The 24,390-nt window shown below is 51.0% G+C and overlaps 1 protein-coding gene across 2 annotated transcripts in view; it reads right to left on the bottom strand.

Moving 5' to 3' along the window:
* Positions 1 to 1,347, bottom strand: part of CCN4 (cellular communication network factor 4) — a 32,438-nt gene extending 31,091 nt beyond the window's left edge. Inside the window, exon 1 of one of the 2 annotated variants that reach the window (XM_070382754.1) lies at positions 1,015 to 1,347. In XM_070382754.1, coding sequence (XP_070238855.1) covers positions 1,015 to 1,086 — 72 coding nt within the window. In that variant the 5' untranslated portion in view covers positions 1,087 to 1,347. The remainder of the gene's footprint in view (positions 1 to 1,014) is intronic. The other variant, XM_070382755.1, reaches the window with a different exon arrangement.
* Between the last annotated feature and the right edge of the window lie 23,043 nt (positions 1,348 to 24,390).

The following is a 24,390-nucleotide window of genomic DNA, read 5'->3' on the forward strand; positions in this document are numbered from 1 at the left end:
GCCTCAGATCTGGTTGAATCAGAACCTGTGTCTTTGAGCCCACGGGCAAGTAGCTTACCCCCTCCAGCCTCAGTTTCCTCATCTGGAAATGGGGCACATCAAATCCCAAGAAAGCTGTCTGTGGGAGTGGGTAATGAACTCCCTCCCGCCGTCCTCCACCAGCCTCTTGGCCTCACTCCTGGCAGCAGGCCCTGGCCCGGGCCGTGGGCTCTTGGATTCAGAAGCTCTTTGCAGCTGCCCACCTCCTGCCCGCCCTGTGCCTGCTCCCGCCCGAGCCCGCTGCCTGGCTCCGTGCTGCCACGTGTCTCGCTCCCTGGCTTCTCGGAGGTGCAGACCTTCCTCCCTTCCCCTCGGTGTGCCCCAGGATGGAGGTGGGAGACACAGAACGCTCCAGGTCCCCCTGAACCAGCGGGTATCTTCTATAGGACCCAAACGTGCATGCTTCATAAACTGTAGAGAGCTGTGCAAGCCCAAGGCGGTTGTGGTTGGAGAATCCTCACGAGTCCTGTGGCACAAGTGAGCGCTTTTGTTGAAAGCTGGCCTTTTCCTTCCAACTTTCCTTGGTCTTTTCCACCCCCTCTTGTAGTATCTCCAACACTTGGAGACTCATTTTCCAAACCCAAAGGCTAGAAGTCTAACAACAATCTTCCTCACTTTACGCTGCTCAGAGAGAGTGAGTGACTAGCCCGAGGTCACACAGCGAGTCTGGGCAGACCTCTGCTTGGAGTCCAGGCCCCCTGACTACCATTTCCTCCGAGTACCCCCTTTCTACTGCATTTCAGGTGGGAAATAAAGGGCATAGAAGTCCTGTTTGGTTTGATTCCCGAGGTACTGGCCGTGATCCCCGTCCTGCCAGGACCAGCTGTCCCCAGCAGCCCAACTCCTCACCCTGGGGCTCACCCTGGCTCCTCAGCGGACACTTCCCTGCCCGCCCCCCAACATTGCAGCCCTTCTCATCCCGCCCACCCGCACAGCAGGGCCGGTGGGGACAGTGCCCCTCGGGGCAGGACTCACCGTGGCCAAGGTGCTGCCCGCTGCTGCTGCTGCTGCCACTGCCACCAGCGTCCAGGGCAGTAACCACCTCATGCCTGGAGGTCGGTGGCCAAGGCATCTACGGAGTAGCCCAGAGGATCCCGCCACTTCTCGGGGGAGTTGGACCGAGACTGACCTGGCCCATCAGAAGTGCCAGATACGCCTCTTCCCGCAGCCCTCGGGGGGTTTTATTAAAGCAAGATCTGACGTCAGGGTTAAGGACAAACCCTGCATTTTCCTCTGAAAAACTTTTCCTGTCTCTTTCTTTTTTTTTTTCTTTCTTCCCTCTGTCCCCACCTCCAACCCAAGCTTGGCCAGCCTCCCCGGCTCTGACAGCTCTTAAAGGGAAAGTTACAGGGCTGTGATTTCACACCGGGGGTGGTAAAACCTCACAGAAGGAACCGGGGTCATCCTCCCTGGGCATTTCTCAAAGGTGGGGAGGGGGAGCCAGTGGAGGGTACCAGGTGGAGGCGGAGATCCAGTTTCAGGGCCTGGCTCTGGCAGGGGCTTTGAAAGCACTCCCAGTGGAGAAAATCAACTCCCTCCCATTCCCTCCGGCTGCTCCTACTTCTGGTTTGCATTTGTCATCTTTCACTCCTCTCTCTCTCTGGCTGCAAGAAAAGAGGATGGCTTTAGTCCACTGAGCTCGAAATGGTAGGAATTCACAAATGAGCTCAGAACTGGAGCCCATGATACCATCATTACCCCCTCTACAAATTAAAGCCCTGGTTTCAATTTGTGGGCATTCCCTCCCCTACTCTTAGCCTGAAGTCTTGGGTACTGGCGGGCTACAGTTCATGGGGTCGCAAAGGGTCAGACATGACTGAGCGACTAACACACACACACCCTTGGGTACTGGGGCTGTCTCCTGCATCTGGGTGCTTGTTGTCCCTGGTGGGTTGGGGGTGCCTGGCCGTTATGCTCTGCAGCACACTTGCCACACCGGTAAGGGGGTCTCCTTTGGAGCCTGGTCTGCCCTCGTCCAGCCCCCTCACCCGCACGGGGACCTTAGCCACAGATTCCTGTTGGTTGGTTACTGACCACCCTTCTCAGAGCCACCAGAGCGAACCTTGGCGAACAGAACTAAGGCGATGGCATTCTCCCGGTCCCAGCCTCCCTAAGCCTGCCCATTGACTTAGCATGGAATTCCCAGTCCTGGCATGGCCTCTGGGCCAGCTGCCTCCCTGACCTCTTTTTTTCTCTTGCCTCTCCCACCTCTGCACTGCACTCAGCCTCGGTGGACCCCGTGCTGCTCGTCTCATTCCCCAGCAAACTCCCATCCCTGCACCTCAGTGGAAGCCCTCTCCCCTGCGGTTTTCATAACACTCATGCCATGTCTTCCCTTTCCCTGTAACTTAAACAAGGGGATGCTGAACCACGTGTGGCTGCTTGGAAGCGGTAGCAGGTTTGTGTCTGTGGAGGGAGTTTATGACCATGTCTATGGTCATAAGGTAAGAGGTGGCTCTGATGATTTCTCCATTCACTGACCTAAGGGTGGGCCTCTTTATCCGATTCCGGCCAATGAAACAGAAAGAGAAAGTTGTGGGGTACTCCTAGAAAGGATTTCATTCCTCAGGAGGTGGAACAAACTTCTCTACCCATTGTTTTTTCCCAAGTTCAAAGGTGATGGCTGGAGTTGCAGCAACCATTTTGTGCATACAAGGCACAAGCTGGAGGATGAAAAGATAACGTGCTGAGGACAGTAGGAGAGAAAGAGGGAGAGAGCCTGGGTCCTTGGAACCAAAGCTGGACCTTCAACTTCCCATGTATGGATTAGAGATTAAGAGTAATTTGTTCCTTGAGCCAGATGCATCCTAACTAACATATGGGATTCATGGAAATCATGTATATAACGTGGCAGTGAAGATATCTGTCACATAGAAACTATCCAATAAGTGTCAGTTCTCATTTTGTTCTCATGAACATACCTGATGCTCTTAGAAATGAATTCTCTGAGGCAAGCACTGCACAAAATTGTGATTAAAGGAGTCACCACAAGGTGGATGGTATTACCGTTCTATGCTATGAGGAAGGGGAAATGGGAACTCAGAGACGCCAGGCCCTAAATTAGTGGCAGGCGGGAGGTTGGAGCCAAAGTCTTTGAACCCTGACAACAACCGAACACTTCCAAGCGGGCTTGACCTGCCAAAATCCCTCAGTGTTCTGTACTTAGATGAAGCTGAACCCAGAGAACGCCAGAGTGGCCTTCAGGAAATCCGATTGCAACAAGCATTTGTAACAGATAGACCGACTCATAAGGCTTCCCTGGCTGCTCAGATGGTAAAGTGTCCACCTGCAATGAAGGAGACTCGGGTTCGATCCCTGGGTTGGGAACATCCCCTGGAGAAGGAAATGACAACCCACTCCAGTATTCTTGCCTGGAGAATCCCACAGACAGTCCATGGGGTTTCAAAAAGTCGAACACAACTGAGCGACTAATACTTTCACCCCAAATCGTGATCGAAATACTGGCCCCTTGTGCCTGCTGGTGAAGCCAGGACAGTTCAGCTGGCCCCACTGGCGGCTGCCATTCTTCAATGCCAAGGAAACCTGGAGTGAGGTGACATGGTGTCCCGGGCAGGGCAGCAGGTTAGGAGGAGAAACACCTGGGGCACCACCACAGCTCTGCGGCTCGCTGGTGAGCCTTGGACAGCCAGCAGTCCCTCTGTGCTTCAGTTTGCCTGCTTGAAGGAATAGGATCATATTAGTGCCTACCCAAGTGATCACTAGGAGGTCAGAAGCAGACAACTCAGTGCATCCCAGCATTTGTGGATGGAGGAGCCGGGATGGGACACAGCCCAGGCTGGTCTGATTGAGCGGTGGCCTTATGTCCATTCTGTGTCAGGGGTTAGGCGTCTTGGCAGACCTCATGATGCAGCCCAGGGTCAGGGTGTGTGGGGTCGGTCAGCCTTGGTGAGTGGGGGTCCAGGGTCAGGCATTTCCTGCTTGTGAGTTTGGAAATCTCTAAGTGACTAGCCGGTGGTGCCAGAAATAGTAGCTGCATTTATGGAGCATCTATCGTGTTCCTGCAGACCTTTGCCATCCATCGAATCCTTGTCTCAGGATTCTTATGCCCATATTACAGATGAGAAAATGGAGGCATAGAAAGACAAGATTACTTCCTCCAGTCATCAGGCTTCTGCATGGCAAAATTGTCATCAGAACTTAGACCTCTGTGCTGTGCTTAGTTGCTCAGTCGTGTCTGACTCTTTGTGACCCCATGGGCTGTCTGCCAGGCTCCTCTGTCCATGGGGATTCTCCAGGCAAGAATACTGGAGTGGGTTGCCATGCCCTCCTTCAGGGGATCTTCCCAACCCAGGGATCGAACCTAGGTCTCCCACATTACAGGCAGATTCTTTACTGTCTGAGCTACCAAGGAAGCCCAGACCTGTGTGGCCCCAAACAATTTTACTTTCAATAGACCAAGTTGCTTCATGGCGGGAACAAATAAGTGAATAAATGCAGGAAGCATGCAGTAGATGGATAGATGAATGGGCAGGTGGGTGAATGACTGAATGTGTGGGAAGATGATTCTACTATTTGGAATAGTGTATTTACCAGGTCTCCCCAGAATGGGCTCCACATCTGTAGTCTTCCACAGCTCCCTTCTCTGCCCACTCCACCTGACTCCAGCTTCATCCCCCACCGGCTTCCTCCACTGCCCTGGCCCAGGCTTGTTTGTTTAGCTACTGACTGTCTCCCTCCTGGACAGTGAGGTCCACAGGTGAGGCCAGGTCCTTGTCTGTCTGCTTCTCTGGGCCGCAGCCCGGCAACCCGCAGAACTCAGCCCGTGTTAGAGGCAGACTTCAAGTGAAGGGTCAGAGCAGTGAAGGACACAGATGGATGAAGTGGTGACAGGATGGCTAGATTGAGGAAAGAAGGGAGGAAGGAAGGAAGGAAGACAAGCCTGGAGGGAAAGACCAATATATTCACTTGACTTTTGGTCACCTGATGCGAAGAAGTGACTCATTTGAAAAGACCCTGATGCTGGGCAAGATTGAAGGGGGAGGAGAAGGGGATGACAGAGGATCAGATGGTTGGATGGCATCACTAACTCGATGGACATGAGTTTGAGCAAGCTCCAGGAGTTGGTGTTGGACAAGGAAGCCTGGCTTGCTGCAGTCCATGGGGTTGCAAAGAGTCAGACACAACTGAGCAACTGAACTGACTGCTTGGCTGACTGACCGACTCAGGCTAAAGTCTGTTCCTTAAGTCCCTGGAGGAAAGTGTAGCCCATGGTAGGTCTTCAGAACCCATTTGTGGAAAGAGGAAGCTCAGGAGTGAAGGGGAGACAGGGCTGAGCTGTGTCTGGCGGGCCCTAGTTGACAGCAGGAATGTGTTGGTGGGGCTGGATGAGGAACTGCACCTCCCAGGCGGAGGGCCCAGGGCCACCGCACGGGGTTATTTACCTCCACTGTCTGTAATTCCTTTCCTCCTGCATGGCACAGGGTTCATGGCCCACTGCCAAGGCCGCACAGGGCCCCTCTGAACCAGCATTTCCCTGCTCGCTCCCCTCATCCCTACATCTCACCCCTCTCCCCACCTCCTAACAGCAGGATCCCTGAGCAACGTGTATGTGCTGTGCTTAGTCCCTCAGTCGTGTCCAACTCTTGCAACCCCATAGACTGTAGCCTGCCAGGTTCCTCTGTCCATGGGATTCTCCAGGCAAGAAAACTGGAGTAGGCTGCCACTACCTTCTCCGGGGGATCTTTCCCTACCTAGGAATCAAACCCAGGTCTCCTGCATTGCAGGCAGACTCTACCTACTGAGCTACGAGGGAGGCCCCAGTGTGTATGTAAGGATCCCTATAAAGTGTGGAGTGGCGGTCAACTTAATTATCGCATGTTGAGCACTAAGGATGGGCTAAGCTCTTTTCTGAGAACCTCACAGGTCTGTGCTCATCTCTTTCCCTCTACATGGAGGAAATCAAAGAGCTACAGGGCCAGCCGGAGATGACCCAGCCGGTAAGCAGCAGAGAGCAGATTCACGGCGGACAGTGGACCCGGGTGAGTTTGCCCCACAGGTAAAGGGCAGGATGCCCCAGGCCCATCCTCTCTCCATTCCCCGGGTCCGTTCCAGTTCTCCAACCTCTCCAGCTCCCTTTCCAGAGTGTGCTTTCCACCTGCTGCCCTGGTTTCCCCAGCACTCAGCCTTCGGGTCCTGCCTCATCCCACCCTCCCAGCGAGGGGCCGTCTTGAGACCCTGACTCTCCACCTTCCAGGCCTGGTGGGGCCTTCTCCGGGACTCAGGCCTCACACAAGCTGGTACCATCACCGTGTGGTTCAGTACCGCCGGCACAGGCCTGGGTCGGTCTCCTGTCCCTGTCACACATCTGTTGTGCGACCTTGGAGAAGCCCCTTCACCTTTCTGTGTGCTGACTTCCTCCTCCTTAAAACAGGGATGAAGGAAGTACTGATCCCTGTGAATTGCTCCCAGCACAGAGTAAGTGTTGTGGAAGGATGTATTAGACACGCTTAGCGCACAGTAGATGCTCAGTAAAACCCCTCGTCCATGATGACAAGGAGTAAATTCTTCCTTGGTCTTTGGACTGGGAGTGCTCGGGGCAGGGTCTGGACAGGGGCATTTCTGGACCCTTATCCTGACCCGATACATGGCAGGCACTCAGGCCATGTGCGGAGGAGGATGGGGGACCTCAGGAGGGGAGGACGGAGGACCACAGAGGGGGAGAGGGGGAGACTCCATCCCTGAGGAGGCCCTGCCTCCACGCCCGCCCCTCCCGGCCCAAGGTCCCTGCACCCAGCTGTCTGTGAGTTCTCCTTCAGTCTGAGCACAGCTTCTCAGTGGTTCCTCCAACAGACCTCCCAGAGCCGCTGTAAATAAATTCCAAAGACGGGCTGGTGGAGGGGGCTTAAAAACAGAGGCCTGCTGAGAGCATTCTGACGCCAGACAGTAAGGCCTCCTTGACCAGAGCCAGATGCCCAGAGCATTCCAGCGACTCCCGGGCCAGGCACCCAGAGGCCCTGGACCTGCTCACAGCTTATTTGTCTGTCATTTGTTTGTCCCTCGAATGTGCACGGCGCCCACCCAGAACGGGGGCACTGTGCCAGTTCCCGGGGCTATTCAGACGCACACCACACCTCCCACTCCCCGGCGGGGTGGCAGAGGTCTTGTGCTGAACCAAACCAGCTGCTTCAGAAAGCAAAGGCGGGGAGGGTGACTGGTCAGCTCTGCCCCCTGGTCCCTGTGATGCTGGCTGGCTGGCGCATGTGGGGTTCTGCCTTTCTCCCGGGGCCCCGATGAAGGGTGACCCTGGGCTCCAGGTCTGCTTAGAGGCCAACACAGCAAGGTAACTGTCCCTCCTGCCCCAGCCTAAATAGCTAGGTTGGCTCTGGGCAGTCCCCAGCCAGCTCCCCTGAGGTTTCTCATTTCTGGAACCGTGGCTGACTTGGGCAGAAACTCACCTCTAGTGCCAGCCGTGGTTGCAGGTGGGGGCCCCTTGGGAAGGTGGACAAGGGCTTTGGGATCAGGCAGGCCCATGTCAAACACTCACTCTGTTACACATCAGTTGGGAGATCTTGGGGAAGCCACTTCACCTCTACAAGCGTCAGTTTTCCTATCTGGAAAATGGGGTGATGATAATAGCTATCCCCTACGGCTTTGATAGAGATGAAATTGGTTCTCAGAGTGTGGTAGATGAGGAATAAATTCTTAATATTCATCACAGACGCTCTTCCCACGTCCCCTGCCCGGGTCACCTGGGTCCCTCCCCTCCAGCTGTGAGTCTCCTGTCCCGAGGAGGTCTGAGGCTGAGACACAGCATCCTCTCTTCTTCTTTGTCCTGCCTCCTCCAGTAAACTCTCCCAGTCGTCCCAGTTTTTAGGGTGAGTGTTTCTGCTGGTCTCTTTGATGAAACTGATTGGGGGTGTGTGCAGAGGAGGAAAGAGAAATAAAACCAGCACCGCCTTGGCCTCCCTGGCTCCCTCCCTCCCTGGCCTGAAGCCCCTGAAGCACCCCGGGGCTTCTTCCCTAAAGGGGAGGCAAGGTTAGGCCCTGGAGACCCCTTCGGGCTAGATGCAAACGTGTCCTGAACTCTTCCTCCTGGAGACCCCCTCCAGCCCCAGTCCTGCAAAACCTCTGGACGTCTCCAGGCTTCCGGCCTGCCCCATGGCTGTGCCTCAGATAGACAGGTGGTTATGCCCAGTTTTCCTTGAAAGCAACTTATTAAAGTATAACATACAGGAAACCCCACAAGTCTTTTTAAACATTTTTTTTAATTTATTCACTTATTTTTGGCTGTGCTGGGCCTTTGTTGCAGTGAGGGCTTTTCCCTCTAGTTGCGGCAAGCAGGGACTACTCTTCAGTACAAGGCAAGGGTCTTCACTGCAGTGTTTTCTCTGGCTGGGGAACACAGGCTCTAGGCCGCATGGACTGGGCGGTTGCAGCTCCCAGCCTCTAAAGCACAGGCTCAGTAGTTGTGGCACATGGGCCTAGCTGCTCCCTGGCACGTGGGATCTTCTTGGGCCAGGGGTCGAACCTGTGTCTCCTGCACTGACAGGCATATTCTTACCCTCTGAGCCAGCAGGGGAGTCCCCCTGCTCCCAAGTCTTGAGTGTGCAGACTGATCAGTTTGACACACAAGTTAGGCCCACACCCATGTACCCCGATCGGAGAAGGAAGGCTGCCTCCCGGCCCCTCTCCACTGATGCCACCTTTGTGAAGTCACGGTTATGGCTTCTAGCACCCTAGACTCATGTCTGTTCTGGAAGCCCCATGTGGAAGCATCCATGTCCTGCTCTTTTGCCTCTGGACTCTGGCACAGCACCTCATCTGGGAGTCATCATGGGATCCCTGCAGCAGGGGTTGCTTGGATCTGCAGGGTCGTGGGTTCTATCGTGGTGCTGCTGTCCAGCGGTGGGGTGAGGGGGCGAGGCCACAGACCCAGGCCTTGGGACCCGCCCTGTCCTCTGCCATGGGGGACCCAGCAGGGACTCTGCCTCTACGTTCTGTTTTCACTCCTGGAGCTGGGCTCCAACTACAAGAATTCCTGGGCAGAAGCAAGGCTGTGGGCAATAGAGGGGCCACGGGGCCACAGGACACCCTTGTCAACTCCACCCCTGCTGGGAGACGGCCCTGTGTCAAGCATGCAGCAATCACTCAAGAGATGTTAGCTACAAAAATAAAGCTTCCTTACAACAGGACAATGCCATCCATGGCGTGGGATCTTTGTGAGCACTAAATCAAAGAGAGTGCCTCTTTGTGCCTCCAGTTCCCAGGACAGGAGCTGACATGGGTGGCTCATACGTGCTGGGTTCTTGCCCAAGCCCTCCCCATGTTTGTTTGTTTGCTTTAAAAGACTTTAGTTTTTAGAAAGTTTTAGGGTTAAAATAAAACTGAGAGGAAGGTACAGAAATTTCCTATATACCTACTGTACTTACACATGCATAGCCTCCATTTTAAAGATCACTTACCAGAATGGTATTTGTTTTCTTTTTAAACCAAGAATGAACCAACATTCATGCATCATTATCACCCAGAGCCCGTAGTTAGGGTCACTCTTGGAGTGGTGCTCTCAATGGTTTTGAATAAACATATAATGGTATGCACTGACCATCACAGTGTCGTGCAGAGTAGTTTTACTTCCCCCAAATCCTCTGAGCTCTGTTATTCACCCCCCATCCTCCCTAGCCTCTGGAAACCCCTGACCTTTTTACTGTCTTCATAGTTTTTTTCTCTGAGAGTGCAACGTCATACAGTTACACTCTTACAGCGTATAGACTTTTCAGATTGACTTTTTTCACTTAGCCATATACACTTAAGTGTCTTCCTTGCTTTTAATGTCTTTTTATTAAAGTCCTTTCTTTTTTAGTGCTGAATAGTATTCCATTGGGAGGTTCATTTCCTTTTAGTGCTGAGTAACATTCCATAGGCTGGCTTCCCAGCTGGCACAGTGGTAAAGAATCTGCCTGCCAGTGCAGGAGATGCAAGAGACACAGGTTCAATCCCTGGGTCGGGAAGATCCCCTGGAGTAAGAAATGGCAACCAACTCTAGTATTCTTGCCTGGGAAATTCCATGAACACAGGAGTCTTCCGGGCTACGGTCCATGGGGCTGCAAATGGTCTGACCCGACTGAATGACTGAGCACACAGCATTCCACTGTCTGGATGCACCAGCTTATTTATCCACTCACCTACCAAAGGGCATCGTGGTTGCTTCCAAGTGTAGACAATTATGAATAAAGCTGCAATACACATCCAACTCAATGGACATGAGTTTGAGCAAACTCCAGGAGAAGATAGTAGAGGACAGGGAAGCCTGGAGTGCTGCAGTCCGTGGGGTCACGAAGCGTCAGACACGACTGAGCGACTGAACAACAACACATCTGTGGGCAGATTTCTGGGCGGCTATAAATTTGGGTGAATACCAAGCAGCACAATTGCTGGTTGCACATAAGACCATGTGCAGTGTTGTGAGAAACTGCCAAACCGTCTTCTGAAGTGTCCGCACCTTTTGCATCCTTACCGGCAGCGCCTGGGAGTTCCTGTTGCTCCACACTCTCATCAGCATTTAGTGCTGCCAGTGTCCTGGACTGGGGCCGTTTCAGGAGGTGTGGACTAGCATCTCGTTGTTTTGATTCATCACTCAGAACCACTGGACAGGCAGGCGCTAACATCCTTCCCATTTGACTGAGGCAGAAACCTGTGTTCACAGAAGTAATGACCCAAAGACACATGGGCTTCCCTGGTGGCTCAGACGGTAAAGAATCTGCCTGCAATGCAGGAGACTTGGGTTCAATCCCTGGGTCCAGAATATCGCCTGGAGGCGGGCATGGCAACCCCCTCCAGTATTCTCTCCTGGAGAATCCCAATGAACAGAGGAGCCTAGTGGGCTACAGTCCATGAGGTCACAAGGAGTCAGACACTGAGCGACTAAGCACGAGCACAAGCATACGGGGTGGAGCCATGGCTTGGACCCTGGGATGTCAGTGCCCCTGTCCAGGTTTATGACTCTCTGAGCGGGGAGGGGCTCTCAGGGCTCTTGAGCGCTCAGAGGAGGAAGAGCGTGGCCTGGAGGCCTGGGTGGGTTTGCTGGAAAAGCTGTGTTCCACTGGGTTGTGGAGGCTGCCCTGAGTTTGTGTTGGCAGCGGGTGGGAAGGAAGCCGGATTCCAGGCTGGGAAGCAGCGAGTGGCTTTGTTGTGGAAAGGAGCTTCATGTTACGCTTGTCCTTGGCTCTGAGGCTTTCCAGAGCACTCGTGGAAAGAACGTTGGAGAAGCAGGTTTCAAGCCAGCCTGTGCCAGGAGACACCCCAGCCTCTGGGCCACGCTGGGGGAGCCGGTATGTCTTCATTCTTGAGGTCCTGGGGGTCTGACAAGCCTCAGATGCAGTCTAGTGTTGACCAGGAATTCTCAAAAGTACTTGTGCATGGGATTCACCTGGAAGTGTTTAAAATGTACAGATTCCCAAGACTGCAACCCAGAGGCTGTGAGTCAGTGTGTCTGAGAAGGGCTGCAAATTTGCTTTTAAACAAACACTTCCTGGAGAGTCTGAAGGAGGGCTTCCTTGGAGCCTGATTTGAAAAACAGAGCAGAGTAAATAAGCCTGAGCTATGATGCAAGCTGGTCTGGACCTGATCCAAGCTCCTGCCCCACCAGAGGCTCTCAAGGATGCTAAAGTTTCCCTCATCGATTCATGTCCCAAAGGCCTGGAGAAGGAGTAGCCTCTGGCCCCTCCCAAGGAAAATAACTCAAGATGAGCAAACTATTAAAAAAAAAAAACAACCATTCCAGCAACCCAACATTCTTAAATCCATCATGGAAGACTAAGGAAATTCTGGCATTTCAACTGGCATGACCACCTTTAGGTCCAATCTCAGGGAATTGGCCAAATAAACTGTTAGAACTACACACAGCTGCTTAAACTGGCATGTTGAACCCATAATCTCTAGCTAGTTAGATCATATCAACAAATAAAATCTAATTTAATACCATGTTCCTTTCACCTTGATCCAACATTCTATGAGTCACTCCTACACGTATGACCCAAGTGCCTGTTGATATAAAGTAGCAAAATTTTACAGATGCTAGAGTGTATCCCCTAGTGATGTGTCTGGGTGTAAATCTAGGAGCAATGTGAGCTGGGGTAGGTAGACCTGGGGGACAAGTGACACCCCCACATGCAGACCCCTCGAGACATTGCTTCATAACTTCTACAGACAAGGGAAGAGTATCCTCCCAGATGGGGAAGAAGGGTTGTTTCTACTTGAACAGGAGGCTTATAGAATCAGGGCATCTATAATCCCCCCTAATCCTGGGATTCACTGGGATCTTCCCCTATGTCCTCATTCTGATACTGACGGCGCCATTCACCCAATTCCCCATGCCTTGCAGGGCTGTGAATTCCATTTATTATAATTCAGCAGCCTTAGGATTTGGCTTTCAGAAATTTCAACTTTCTTTCTACAGAAGACAAGGATTTCTTTGAAGACCACAGTAGAAACGCGCACACACACACATCCCTCCAGCTAGGTCACATCCTTGTTCTGGGAGGAGAACCATTCTAGACCCTGACATGCAACTCTTTTCTCTGGTTGGGGAATCAGGGGTCTGCCATAAAGGGTCCTGTCTGTCACTGTTGGAAGCTTGGGACCAAGGTCTGGAGCCACTGTCTCCTTAAAGCCACATCTGCCCCCTCCCCCTGCTCCCTGGAGATGATCCGCTGAAGATGAAGCTTGCATGATCAAGCTCCCCTCCCCGTGTGGGCTGGGGCAGCCACGCTAGACAGCAATCTGGCACTGCTTAATAAGATCAGTAAAATAAAACAGGCATGTGTCCTACGGCCTGGCAGCCCCACTCCTGTGTATGTGCCCCAGAGACTTTTTCCAAAGACTATAAAGGAATACCTGGGAAGATGCTAATCTGGGTTTTGCTTGTAGTGGTGAGAATCTGGAGGGAGCCTGGCGTCATCTGGGGAACATGAGGAGGTAAACTGTTAGTGATGCAAATCATGGAGAAACAACCTCACAGGTGCCCAGAGCAAAGGAGAGAACTTCCAACCCAGAGATGAAGGGAAGACTTAAACAGGAAGGAGGCCTCCAGCCCGTACTGCTGTTGTGAGTTGAAGTCAGATGCAAACAGTTGCAAGTTTTTACAAATAATTGTACATATTCAAGGGCACACCTAGAAATGCCTCCTGTGGCTGTGGAAGAACAGAGTGGAACCAGGAGGAAGAGGTACCAAAGGAACTTAGAGGAGTTCTGAAAACATTGATGGAAGGAGCCAAAGGCCGGAAAATATGGTTAACCTCACCTATCTGCACCCCAGTGCCACATGGCAGAGAGACTGAAAAAAAAATAAGGAGGAAGGGAAAGAGAAGAGGAAAAGGATGACAAGAACAAAGGAAGGAGGAGGCAGAATGAGAAAAAAAGAGAGGAGAGAGCAGGAAGGAAAACGTATGTTTGCACAAAAAGCTGTGCGGGACAGCTCCCAGCTGCTGTATCTGTGAAGAGCCCCAAACTGAAAACAACCAAAATGCCTTTCAAAAGGTTATTTAAACCAACTGTGCTCAGCCACATTGTGGAATTCTATTCAACAATAAAAAGAACACACTAGAAGCTGGTCACAGAGAGGAAACAAATTGGGGGGCGCATGTTCCATGTTCCAGATACTTTTAAGTTCACAACTCTCTTTCTTTTTCACCCAAACCTAGGACAGCAGGTATAGTGGGGCCCACCTCACAGCCAGGGAAACTGAGGCTCCTAGAGATCACACAGTGTGTGGTCTGCCGAGGGCTGCCGAAAATTGGACCACAGGCTGCGTGGCTTAAATAACAGAAAACAGGTTTATTTCCTCCCATTTCTAAAGGCTGAAAGCCCAATACCAGGATGCCAGCAGGCTTGGTGTCTTTGAGACCTCTGTCCTTGGACATAGATGGCTGTCTTCTCCCTGCATCTTTGCATGGTTTTCCCTCTGTGGGTGTCTCTGTGGTAATCTCCTTTTAGAATGACACCATCACACTGGATTAGAGCCACCCTAATCTCATTTTAGTTATCTCATTTTAACTTAATCACACCTTTGAAGACTATCTCCAACACAATCACACTCTGAGGTCTGGGGGTTAGAATTTCACCATATCAATTTTCAGTCAGTTCAGTCGCTCAGTTGTGTCCGACTCTTTGCGACCCCATGAATCGCAGCACGCCAGGCCTCCCTGTCCATCACCAACTCCCAGAGTTCACTCAGACTCAAGTCCATTGAGTTGGTGATGCCATCCAGCCATCTCATCCTCTGTCGTCCCCTTCTCCTCCTGCCCCCAATCCCTCCCAGCATCAGAGTCTTTTCCAATGAGTCAACTCTTCGCATGAGGTCGCCAAAGTACTGGAGTTTCAGCCTCAACATCATTCCTTCCAAAGAAATCCCAGGGCTGATCTCCTGAATGGACTGGTTGGATCTCCTTGCAGTCCAAGGGACTCTCAAGAGTCTTCTCCAACACCACAGTTCAAAAGCATCAATTCTTCGGCACTCAGCCTTCTTCACAGTCCAACTCTCACATCCATACATGACCACAGGAAAAACCATAGCCTTGACTAGATGGACCTTAGTTGGCAAAGTAATGTCTCTGCTTTTCAATATGCTATCTAGGTTGGTCATAACTTTCCTTCCAAGGAGTAAGCGTCTTTTAATTTCATGGCTGCAGCCACCATCGTCAGTGATAGGGAGGTGTAAAACTCAGCCCATAACTGATGGTGAAGCTCCAATACTTTGGCCACCTGATGCGAAGAGCCGACATATTAGAGAAGACCCTGATGCTGGGAAATATTGAGGGCAGGAGAAGGGGGTGACAGATGATATGGTTGGATGGCATCACTGACTCAACGGACCTGAGTTTGAGTAAACTCCAAGAGACAGTGAAGGACAGGGAACCCTGGAGTGACGCAGTCCATGGGGTCACAAAGAATCAGACACAACTTAGTGACTGAATGATATAACAAATGGTGGGTAACTGACAGAGGTGCACTTGAACCCGGACCTGGGGGGTGGTTCAGTCTTTGGCCCACCCACAGATGACCCAGGTCCGATGCACACACAGCCTGGTGTTCTGCTCGCCTTTATGTCCTCATGAGCCTGGTTGTTTTGACCCTGTCTGAGCGACTGGCTGGGCCCCAGCTCTCTGCACGAGCCCTTGCCAAATTCCCTTGAATCAGTCATCAGAGCAAATTCTCCGGGGACAGGCACGTGGACGTGGTGAGTGGCGCAGCCTAGCAGAGTGTGGGCTGGGGTTTTTGGAAGCCAGGCGGCTACTGGGTTTGTGCTGTCTCTGCAGAGCTGCTGAGCTTGTTCTGGGTGGGGAAGGGCAGTCTGCAGCAGGGCTGGAAGGATCTCTCTCCCCTGGGCTCAGCATTCAATTTGCTTCAACACAGAGGCCAGTCTGCTGGAGTCTCACAGGATTCCCTGGAGCTCTGAATGCGTGGGAGGTCCCAGGAGTCAGACAGCCTCCCTGGTTTGGCGTCTTTTCTGGGACTTTTGTAGACAGCTGTGATTTTTTTTCCCGGTGCTTCTGGGCAGTGATGCTGTTTCTCTGGGCATCACTGTTCTTGAGTGCCAGGTGTCTCATGCCCACCCCCAGTTCTGCATCCAGCATCCATGACACAGATGGAGACAGAGATGTCAGTGGGGTCCAACTGAGAGGTCCTACCTCTTGAATCTCTCACAAGAGTCTGGGTAGAGTGGGTTAGTTTAACTCAACAGTGTCTGCAGACTCAACTGTGAGCCAAGCTGCCCTTACAAATGTAACCCCCAAGGTGATCAAGGGGACAAGCCAAGGTCCTGCAGGCCTGGGAGACCACGGCAGGTCCACATGCAGCTTCCCCACACTGCAGATGGGGGTCATCCGTGCCATGGATCAAGGAGAGCAAACCTGGGAAGGCCGTGGGCAGGACATAAAAGGCATGGAAGGATGAATAAGAGTTCGGTCGCCAGATAGGGTATGGAGACGGAGTCCGAGTCCAGGTGAAGGAAAGACTGTGCAGATTCGCCATGCAGTCCTGTGTTTGCTGAGCTCCTTATTGGTACCAGGTGCCTTTTAAGGTACTTAGCATATATTCATTCAATAATCTTCACCTCCAAACAAAACAAAACACAGCCATCCTTTGATTTCCATTTTATATTTGCAGATAAATTAAACTACATACCTCAAATTTTGTGGTAGAGATGGGATTAGAACCCAGAGAGCATAGCCCCAGGTCTTATCTCCGTAACACGATCCCAGTCTAGTTCTCTACAGGCCTGATGAGAGCAGTGTTCTCTGAGCACCTGCTGTTTGCCAGACGCTGGAAGGAGCTGGGGTTAGGGTGGCCATTTACAGTCTGACCCCAAAGACACTGCTAGAGAAGGAAATTTTGTTTAGTCACTAGGTTGAGTCCGACTTTTTTGTGACCCCATGGACTGTACCCACCAGGTTCCTCTGTCTGTGAGATTTTTCCAGGCAAGAATACTCGAGTGGGTTGCCATTTCCTCCTCCAAGGGCATCTTTCCAACCCAGGGATCGAACTTGAGTCTCCTACATTGGCAGGCACAGTCTTTACTACTGAACCACCTGGGAAGCCCATATAAGGAAGTAGTCAAGTCCAATACTATGCAGCAAACTTGCAGTTGAGGCAAACTCAGGGAGTTATGGGGATACACTCAGCCTGGGGGTGGTGTGGGATGTGGGATCAGAGGCGGATGAGATTCTGCAGGTAGAGGAAGTAGAGACACAGAAGGCAGCACTCAGGAAGGTAGAGCTAGGGAACACGGTTTCCAGGCAGAAGGAAGATCAGGGGCCCAGGGGCAGAGAGGGGAAAGCTCTGCAGATCCCTGGGCCGGGAAGAGTCCAGCCTGGCAGCGGAGGGTACTCTGAGAGGCGAGTGCTTGGGAAAGCTGCAAAGGATCTGAATCTTGAAAACCCCTGTGGTTCTGCTAAGGAGTGTGGGGTCACTCTGGGGGTTATGGGAGCTGCAGAAAAGGTGTCGACAGAGCAGTGCTGTGGTCAGATCTTCTAGAATGTTCCTTGTGGCTGCCATCAGGAATAGGTATGGTGGGGAGTGTTGGAGGTGGGGGCTTCAGTTGGAAGCCAGTTAGGGAACAGTGGTGGGAGTGGCTGGGCTCAGGGGACATGAGGGATGTAGTAGAAGCAGAGGCTCGATGGGGAAAGGAGAGCGTGTCAGGAGAGAGGTGACTTCAGCCTGCACGTGATGGCAGCTCCTGGGGCTTCTGAGCAGGAAGTGACATGATGAGAGATGGATGGATGGATGGATGGATGGATGGATGGGTGGGTGGGTGGATGCATAGACATATGAATGAGTAGATGGTGACTAAATGGGTGAGCAAATGAATGAAGAAACAGGAATGTGGGAGAACTGAAGATCAATTTTAGAGTTCTTGCAAACCATTGGGATGGCAGGGCGAGCCCCACAGTCTATAGTCTGGTGGTCTCAGAGAATGACAGGGTCATTTGTCCGGCTGTTGGACGACTTGAGCCTAAAGACCTGGCTCCTGGCTCTGAATTCACAGTTGTTTGTATTCATCAATCTGTGTGTACAAAGACAGTAGGGAGGACTTCAGTGATCCCTCCTTAGACGGACTTGAAGTAAGTTGTTTAATCCCTCAGATTTCAGTCTCCCTTCCTGTTAAATGGGCTTCCCTTGCAGCTCAGCTGGTAAAGAATCTGCCTGCAATGCGGGAGACCTGGGTTCGATCCCTGGGTTGGGAAGATTCCCCTAGAGAAGGGAAAGGCTACCCACTCCAGTATTCTGGCCTGGAGAATTCCAAGGACTGTATAGTCAACGGGGTCGCAAAGAGTCGAACACGATAGAGTGACTTTCACTTTCTGGTCAAATGGGAATACAGTGCTTATCACACGGACGTGTGGCTTCCAGGCAGCAATGAACTTGTGTGCTTTGCCCACAGCTGTTCTCCTTTGAGTCTGGAGCATGGGGCGTTAGCTTCTGCAGTGCACTCGGGCACCATGGCACTATGAGTCAGTGGGCTGCTCCTTCCCCTCTCTGTGCCTCAGTTTCCTGTTCTGTAAGGTGAAGGGTTGGGCTGATCATCTGAACTTCCCCTTGGACTCTCCCTGACTTGCCTGATGAACCTCAGCTCTTTCCTTGGGTGTGGAGGGAATCAGGACAGCCCCTTGCCTGGTCGGCCAGCGCCCCAGCTGGGATGGGGTCTGATCTGTTTGCCTTGTGGACTCCAGGGCAACTTTGGCTCTGCGTGGGAGCCCTGTCCCCGCTGTCCCCGGTCTGCACGCCTTGCCTGGACACAATGCTGCCTGTCTTTTTCTCTCTTCCAGATCTGGGTTAATTTGTATACTTCCTGCCCCCCTCAGCCCCCAAACCACCCCCCACCCCCAGGTTCTATGAGATTCAGCAAATTCTGCCCTGGAGAAAGCTGCCCGGTCAGTGGGAACCTAGCATTTGTCAACAAACTGCACTCAGTGTCATCCTCTGTGGCAAACAGCCCAGACTGGTTTCCAAAACAACTCACCCCAGTGTCTGCCCTCGGGAGATGCAGCAGATCCCTGGGTGGGGCAGGAGGACCCTGGGAGGGTGCTGAGGCTCACGGCTGGGCACTCCAGGCCCAGAGGGAGAGGCCACAGGTGTGAAATCTCATTTCTTGTCACTTACTGAGTATCTTTAACAATTTATCCATCTGTAAATGAGAATTACTAATTTGACCCCATGGACTATACAGTTTATGGAATTCCCCAGGCCAGAATACTGGAGTGGGTAGCCTTTCCCTTCTCCAGGGGATCTTTCCAACCCAGGGATCAAACCCAGGTCTCCTGCATTATCGGCAGATTCTTTACCAGATGAGCCACAGGGGAAGCCAATAATTGACCAGAAAGGGCTTTTGTGAGAATTAAAATAGAACACTTATAAAGAGTCTGGCCAAATATCTGATACATGGAGAAATGCTGGCTATTTTTAATACTAATCATTCATATAATTTATATTTTTGAAAATAATATTTGCTTATCAAATTTCTTTTTGAAGATGAAAATCTAAAGATACTCAAAGATACACTTCCAGAGATAAGCAGTGTTCCCATTTTGAGTGACATTCAGTCATTTTTCTCTGTGTGTATATTACATGTTTACTTAGTAACTGAAGTCTTGCTACTTTTATTTATTTACTCTTTACTTGATATTTTAAGTTAAACATTCTGTGCCTTCAATTTCCCAGGAGAGCCTATAGTGAATTAGCTACAGGTGGCTCTCTGGTAAAGACTCTGCCTGCCAAGCAGGGGATACAGCTTCAATCCCTAGGTCGGGAAGATCCCCTGGAGAAGGAAATGGCAACCCACTCCAGTATTCTTGTCTGGGAAATCCCACGGACAGAGAAGCCTGGTGGGGCTACAGTCTACAGAGTCACACAAGAGTCAGTCACAACTTAGCACCTACACAACAAACCCCATGTATGGACCCACTGTGGCTTAGGGGAACAATCCCCTGTCGGTGGACACTCAGCTTGGTTCCAGCTTCCTATCACCATAGCAGCGCAGTCAGGATGTGAGCCCAGGTCTGTCTGGGACCAGCGCCCTGGGCAATGACATTACCCACAAGACCCTCCTATAGGGCTGAGGCTTCAGTATTTGCCAGCCTCTCTGAGCTCCTCGAACTCCATCTCTGCCTGACTTGTATTCCCCACTGCTCCTCCCTGAGCCTCTCTGTCTAGGACCCCAGGAGCCTGGTCGCCACCCACGTCTCACTAAGGAGCTACAGATGCCCCCTCCTTAGAACCTGCCCCCCCACCAACATGGCCTGCCCGGGGGGAAGGGTAGAAGATTAAGGGAGAAGTGGAGCGAGGGGAGATGCCTTCATATAAACATGGTTAACAAGCATGGTATTTGCTGACAATCTTTTTTCCCCCCTATCCTTCAGGGCTTGGCCCAGAGCTTTGAAGCACAAGTTCAGAAGTTTTGGTTTTTGGTTGTTTTTGTAAATCTGTTTTTGTTTTCCTAAGTGTGAGAAGCTCAGGACATGTGTTTCTGGTTCTGTTTACTTCACATGAAAGAAAACCTTGCTTAGGGGGTGGGAAGGACGCAAGGGCTAGCTAGTGGCGGGCACTGCCTAGATGGAGATGAAGCCCCCGCTTCCTGCTGCACATGGACGTCTTCCTACAGCCAATCTCGGGGCATCCCAGCTGTCGCTTCGCAGCAAGCTCTTCTCTGGTCTCTCTGCTGCCCTCCTCTCCTGGCTGCCGCAGCGACTGGCCTACAAGAGAAACCTGGCCGTTACAGTCCCTTTCTTAAAATCTACACAAGTTTCCTTTTGCTCTCAGGGTGAGATCAGCTCCTAAAGCCTGGGACCTCTCTGGGGTGCAGCCTCTCTAGACCCCCAGCATCTTTCAGATTCTTCATCTCTATTCTTCTGCACCCCACACATTTGTTGTCTTGGCCAGGAAAACGCATCGCTGACCTTACCGTTTTCAGAAACCCCTTCACCCAGCCACCTCCTAAGAGTGTGGCTAAACAAGGTGAGTGCTGGGTCAGGCAGCCATAAAAAAGAATGAAATTTTGTCATTTGCAGGAACATGGATGGACTTGGAGGGTATTAGGCTGAATGAAATAAGTCAGACAGAGAAAGACAAGTACTGTATGATATTACTTATATGTGGAATCTAAAAAATAGAAAAATCTGGTGAGTAAAACAAACAAAAAGAAGAAGCAGACTCACAGATAGAGTAAACTAGTAGTTACCAGTTGCAGGATGGAAGTGGGGAGGGACAATAGGGATCGTTGTGGGTAAAGGATTGTTATGGGATTATATGAAATCATGCATGTGAAATGAAAATTTGTAAAGCATTACAGAATGTAAAGGATTAATTCAATAAAAAGTTAAGTTAAATTAAATTAAAAAAGAAAAGAAATCAGAGTCATTGTTATTGTTTCAAAGCTCAGTCAGACTCTCTGTGACCCCGTGGACTGTAGCACTCCAGTCTCCTCTGCCCATGGGATTCTCCAGGCAAGAATACTGGAGTGGGTTGCCATTTCTTTCTCCAGGGGATCTTCCTAACCCAGGGATCGAACCAGTGTCTCCTGCATTTGAAGCCAGTTTCTTTACTACTGAGCCACCCTGGAAGCCCCAGGTGTCCACAGACTGGGTTCAGAATGAGCCAGATCTGGTGTGGGTAAGACCCCACCCCTGCCTAATTCCCTCCCCACTACTGCTCCATCCCATGATAAGATCCCCTTTTCTCCTTCTCTCCTGCTTTCTTCCTTGTTCTCGGCCTGACCATGGCCAGAGTTGAGGTTTGGCTGATAAAACTTCAGAGCTAACGTTTTCCAGGCATTTACAAACCCCTGGTCTCAGGCCATTCCACAGATCTGGAAGGGGGTTGTCTCACGGCAGGACTGTGTGCTGGGCCAATCCGAGCTGACACTGTGGTCCCCACACTGCTTGCCCACCATGAGCTCACTCAAAAGCCATGCAAGTGGCCATGAGTGTTGGGCAAGATATGCCTTTCATGGGCTTGGGGCAGATCTGTGCTTCACCAGAGGTGCCCAAAGCCAGCATTTAACCTCAGACTTAAATCCCCTGAACCTCACAGACATGAGCTGTGGGTTTTGTCTGCCTGCCGCACATAGCTCTGGAAGAACAACTAGACACTCCAGGAATGGAGTGAGAACCGGCCTCCCGCCCAGCCGTGGGCCGCAGCGGGAGCTGAGAGGCAGGGGAATGTCTAGACCGTTGGCTTGTTTCACGGACAGGAAGATGGAGACCGAGAGAAGCTGACAGCGAACTGAGGAGGACAGCTGGCCTGAGTGCTCACAGGCCAAAGGTAAACTCAGGGGACGGGAAGGGGCCTGAGCACTGCCGGCCATGTGGATGGTGTGGTTCCGGCTCCACCAGAACCTATTGCCGTGTGACTTCCGGCCACTCTGTGAGCTGCTCTGAGAGTCAGTCTTCTCATCTGTAAAGTGCAAAAGAAGCACTCACTCCAGAGCAGCCACTGGAAAAACTAAATGAGAGAACAGGCAATGGTCAAAAACAGGTAAGCTTTTCAGCTCCAGTGACCTTTGCATCCTCACTTCCTTGAAGGAAGGGCTTTTTTAAAAAACAAACAAACAAACATTTATTATCTCCTGGCTTATTCAGGGAGGTTAAGCTATCCTGGAATGTGAAGTCAAGTGGGCATTAGAAAGCATCAACTACGAACAAAGCTAGTGGAGGTGATGGAATTCCAGTTGAACTATTTCAAATCCTGAAAGATGATGCTGTGAAAGTGCTGTACTCAATATGCCAGCTAATTTGGAAAACTCAGCAGTGGCCACAGGACTAGAAAAGGTCAGTTTTCATTCCAATCCCAAAGAAAGGCAATGCCAAAGAATGCTCAAACTACCGCACAATTGCACTCATCTCACACACTAGTAAAGTAATGCTCAAAATTCTCCAAGCCAGGCTTCAGCAATACATGAACTGTGAACTTCCAGATGTTCAAGCTTGTTTTAGAAAAGGCAGAGGACCCAGAGATCTAATTGCCAACATCATGGAAAAAGCAAGAGAGTTCCAGAAAAACATCTATTTCTGCTTTATTGACTATACCAAAGCCTTTGACTGTGTGGATCGCAATAAACTGTGGAAAATTCTGAAACAGATGGGAATACCAGACCACCTGACCTGCCTCTTGAGAAACCTATATGCAGGTCAGGAAGCAACAGTTAGAACTGGACATGGAACAACAGACTGGTTCCAAATAGGAAAAGGAGTCCGTCAAGGCTGTATATTGTCACCCTGCTTATTTAACTTACATGCAGAGTACATCATGAGAAATGCTGGGCTGGAGGAAGCACAAGCTGGAATCAAGATTGCTGGGAGAAATATCAATAACCTCAGATATGCAGATGACACCACCCTTATGGCAGAAAGTGAAGAGGAACTAAAAAGCCTCTTGATGAAAGTGAAAGAGAAGAGTGAAAAAGTTGGCTGAAAGATCAACATTCAGAAAACGAAGATCGTGGCATCTGGTCCCATCACTTCATGGGAAATAGATGGGGAAACAGATGAAACAGTGTCAGACTTTATTTTTGGGGGCTCCAAAATCACTGCAGATGGTGATTGCAGCCGTGAAATTAAAAGACACTAAAGAAATGATGCTTTTGAACTGTGGTGTTGGAGAAGACTCTTGAGAGTCCCTTGGACTGCAAGGAGATCCAACCAGTCCATTCTAAAGGAGATCAGCCCTGGGTGTTCATTGGAAGGACTGATGCTAAAGCTGAAACTCCAGTACTTTGGCCACCTCATGCGAAGAGTTGACTCATTGGAAAAGACTCTGATGCTGGGAGGGATTGGGGGCAGGAGGAGAAGGGGACGACAGAGGATGAGATGGCTGGATGGCATTACCCACTCTATGGACGTGGGTTTGGGTGAACTCCGGGAGTTGGTGATGGACAGGGAAGCCTGTCATGCTATGATTCATGGGGTCACAAAGAGTCAGACATGACTGAATGACTGAACTGAACTGAAGTAGGCTAGGCTTCCTTGGTGGATCAGATGGTAAGGAATCTGCCTGCAGGGCAAGAGATCTGAGTTTGATCCCTGGGTCAGGAAGATGTCCTGGAAAAGGGAATGGCAACACACTCGAGTATTCTTGCCTGGAAAATTCTATGGACAGAGGACCCTGGCAGGCTACAATCCATGGAGTGGCAGAGTCAGACACAACTGAGTGACAAACACTTTTATACTTTCTAACCCTTTAAAGAGGCTGGACAAACTGCAGAGCTCATTGAACTAAAATCTGAAATTTATTCATGGAATAACATACTATCCTTCCTAGAACAAGGAGAGTGGTTATTACATATTAGCTCTCATCTTACTATTACTGACCGATCAACAGAGACTTTGAAGCTTCCCTGGTGTCTCAAACAGTAAATAATCTTCCTGCAATGCAGGAGACCTGGGTTTAATCCCTGGATTGGGAGGATCCCCTGGAAAAGGAAATGGCAACCCACTCCAGTATTCTTGCCTGGGGAATTCCACATTCAGAGGAGTCTGATGGGCTATAGCCCATGGGATCACAAAGAGTTGGACATGACTGAGCAGCTAACACAACACTGCTACTGCTGCTAAGTCGCTTCAGTTGTGTCCGACTCTGTGCGACCCCATAGATGGAAGCCCACCAGGCTTCCCCTTCCCTGGGATTCTCCAGGCAAGAAGTGGGTTGCCATTTCCTTCTCCAATGCATGAAAAGTGAAAGTGAAGTCGCTCAGTCATGTCCAACTCTTAGTGACCCCATGGACTGCAGCCTGTCAGGCTCCTCCATCCATGGGATTTTCCAGGCAAGAGTACTGGAGTGGGGTGCCATTGCCTTCTCCGAACACAACGCTAATGGAGACTTATTAAGCACCAAATGTGTGCCAGA

Source organism: Bos mutus, chromosome 14 (assembly GCF_027580195.1).
Source record: "Bos mutus isolate GX-2022 chromosome 14, NWIPB_WYAK_1.1, whole genome shotgun sequence".
NCBI classification, from domain to species: domain Eukaryota; kingdom Metazoa; phylum Chordata; class Mammalia; order Artiodactyla; family Bovidae; genus Bos; species Bos mutus.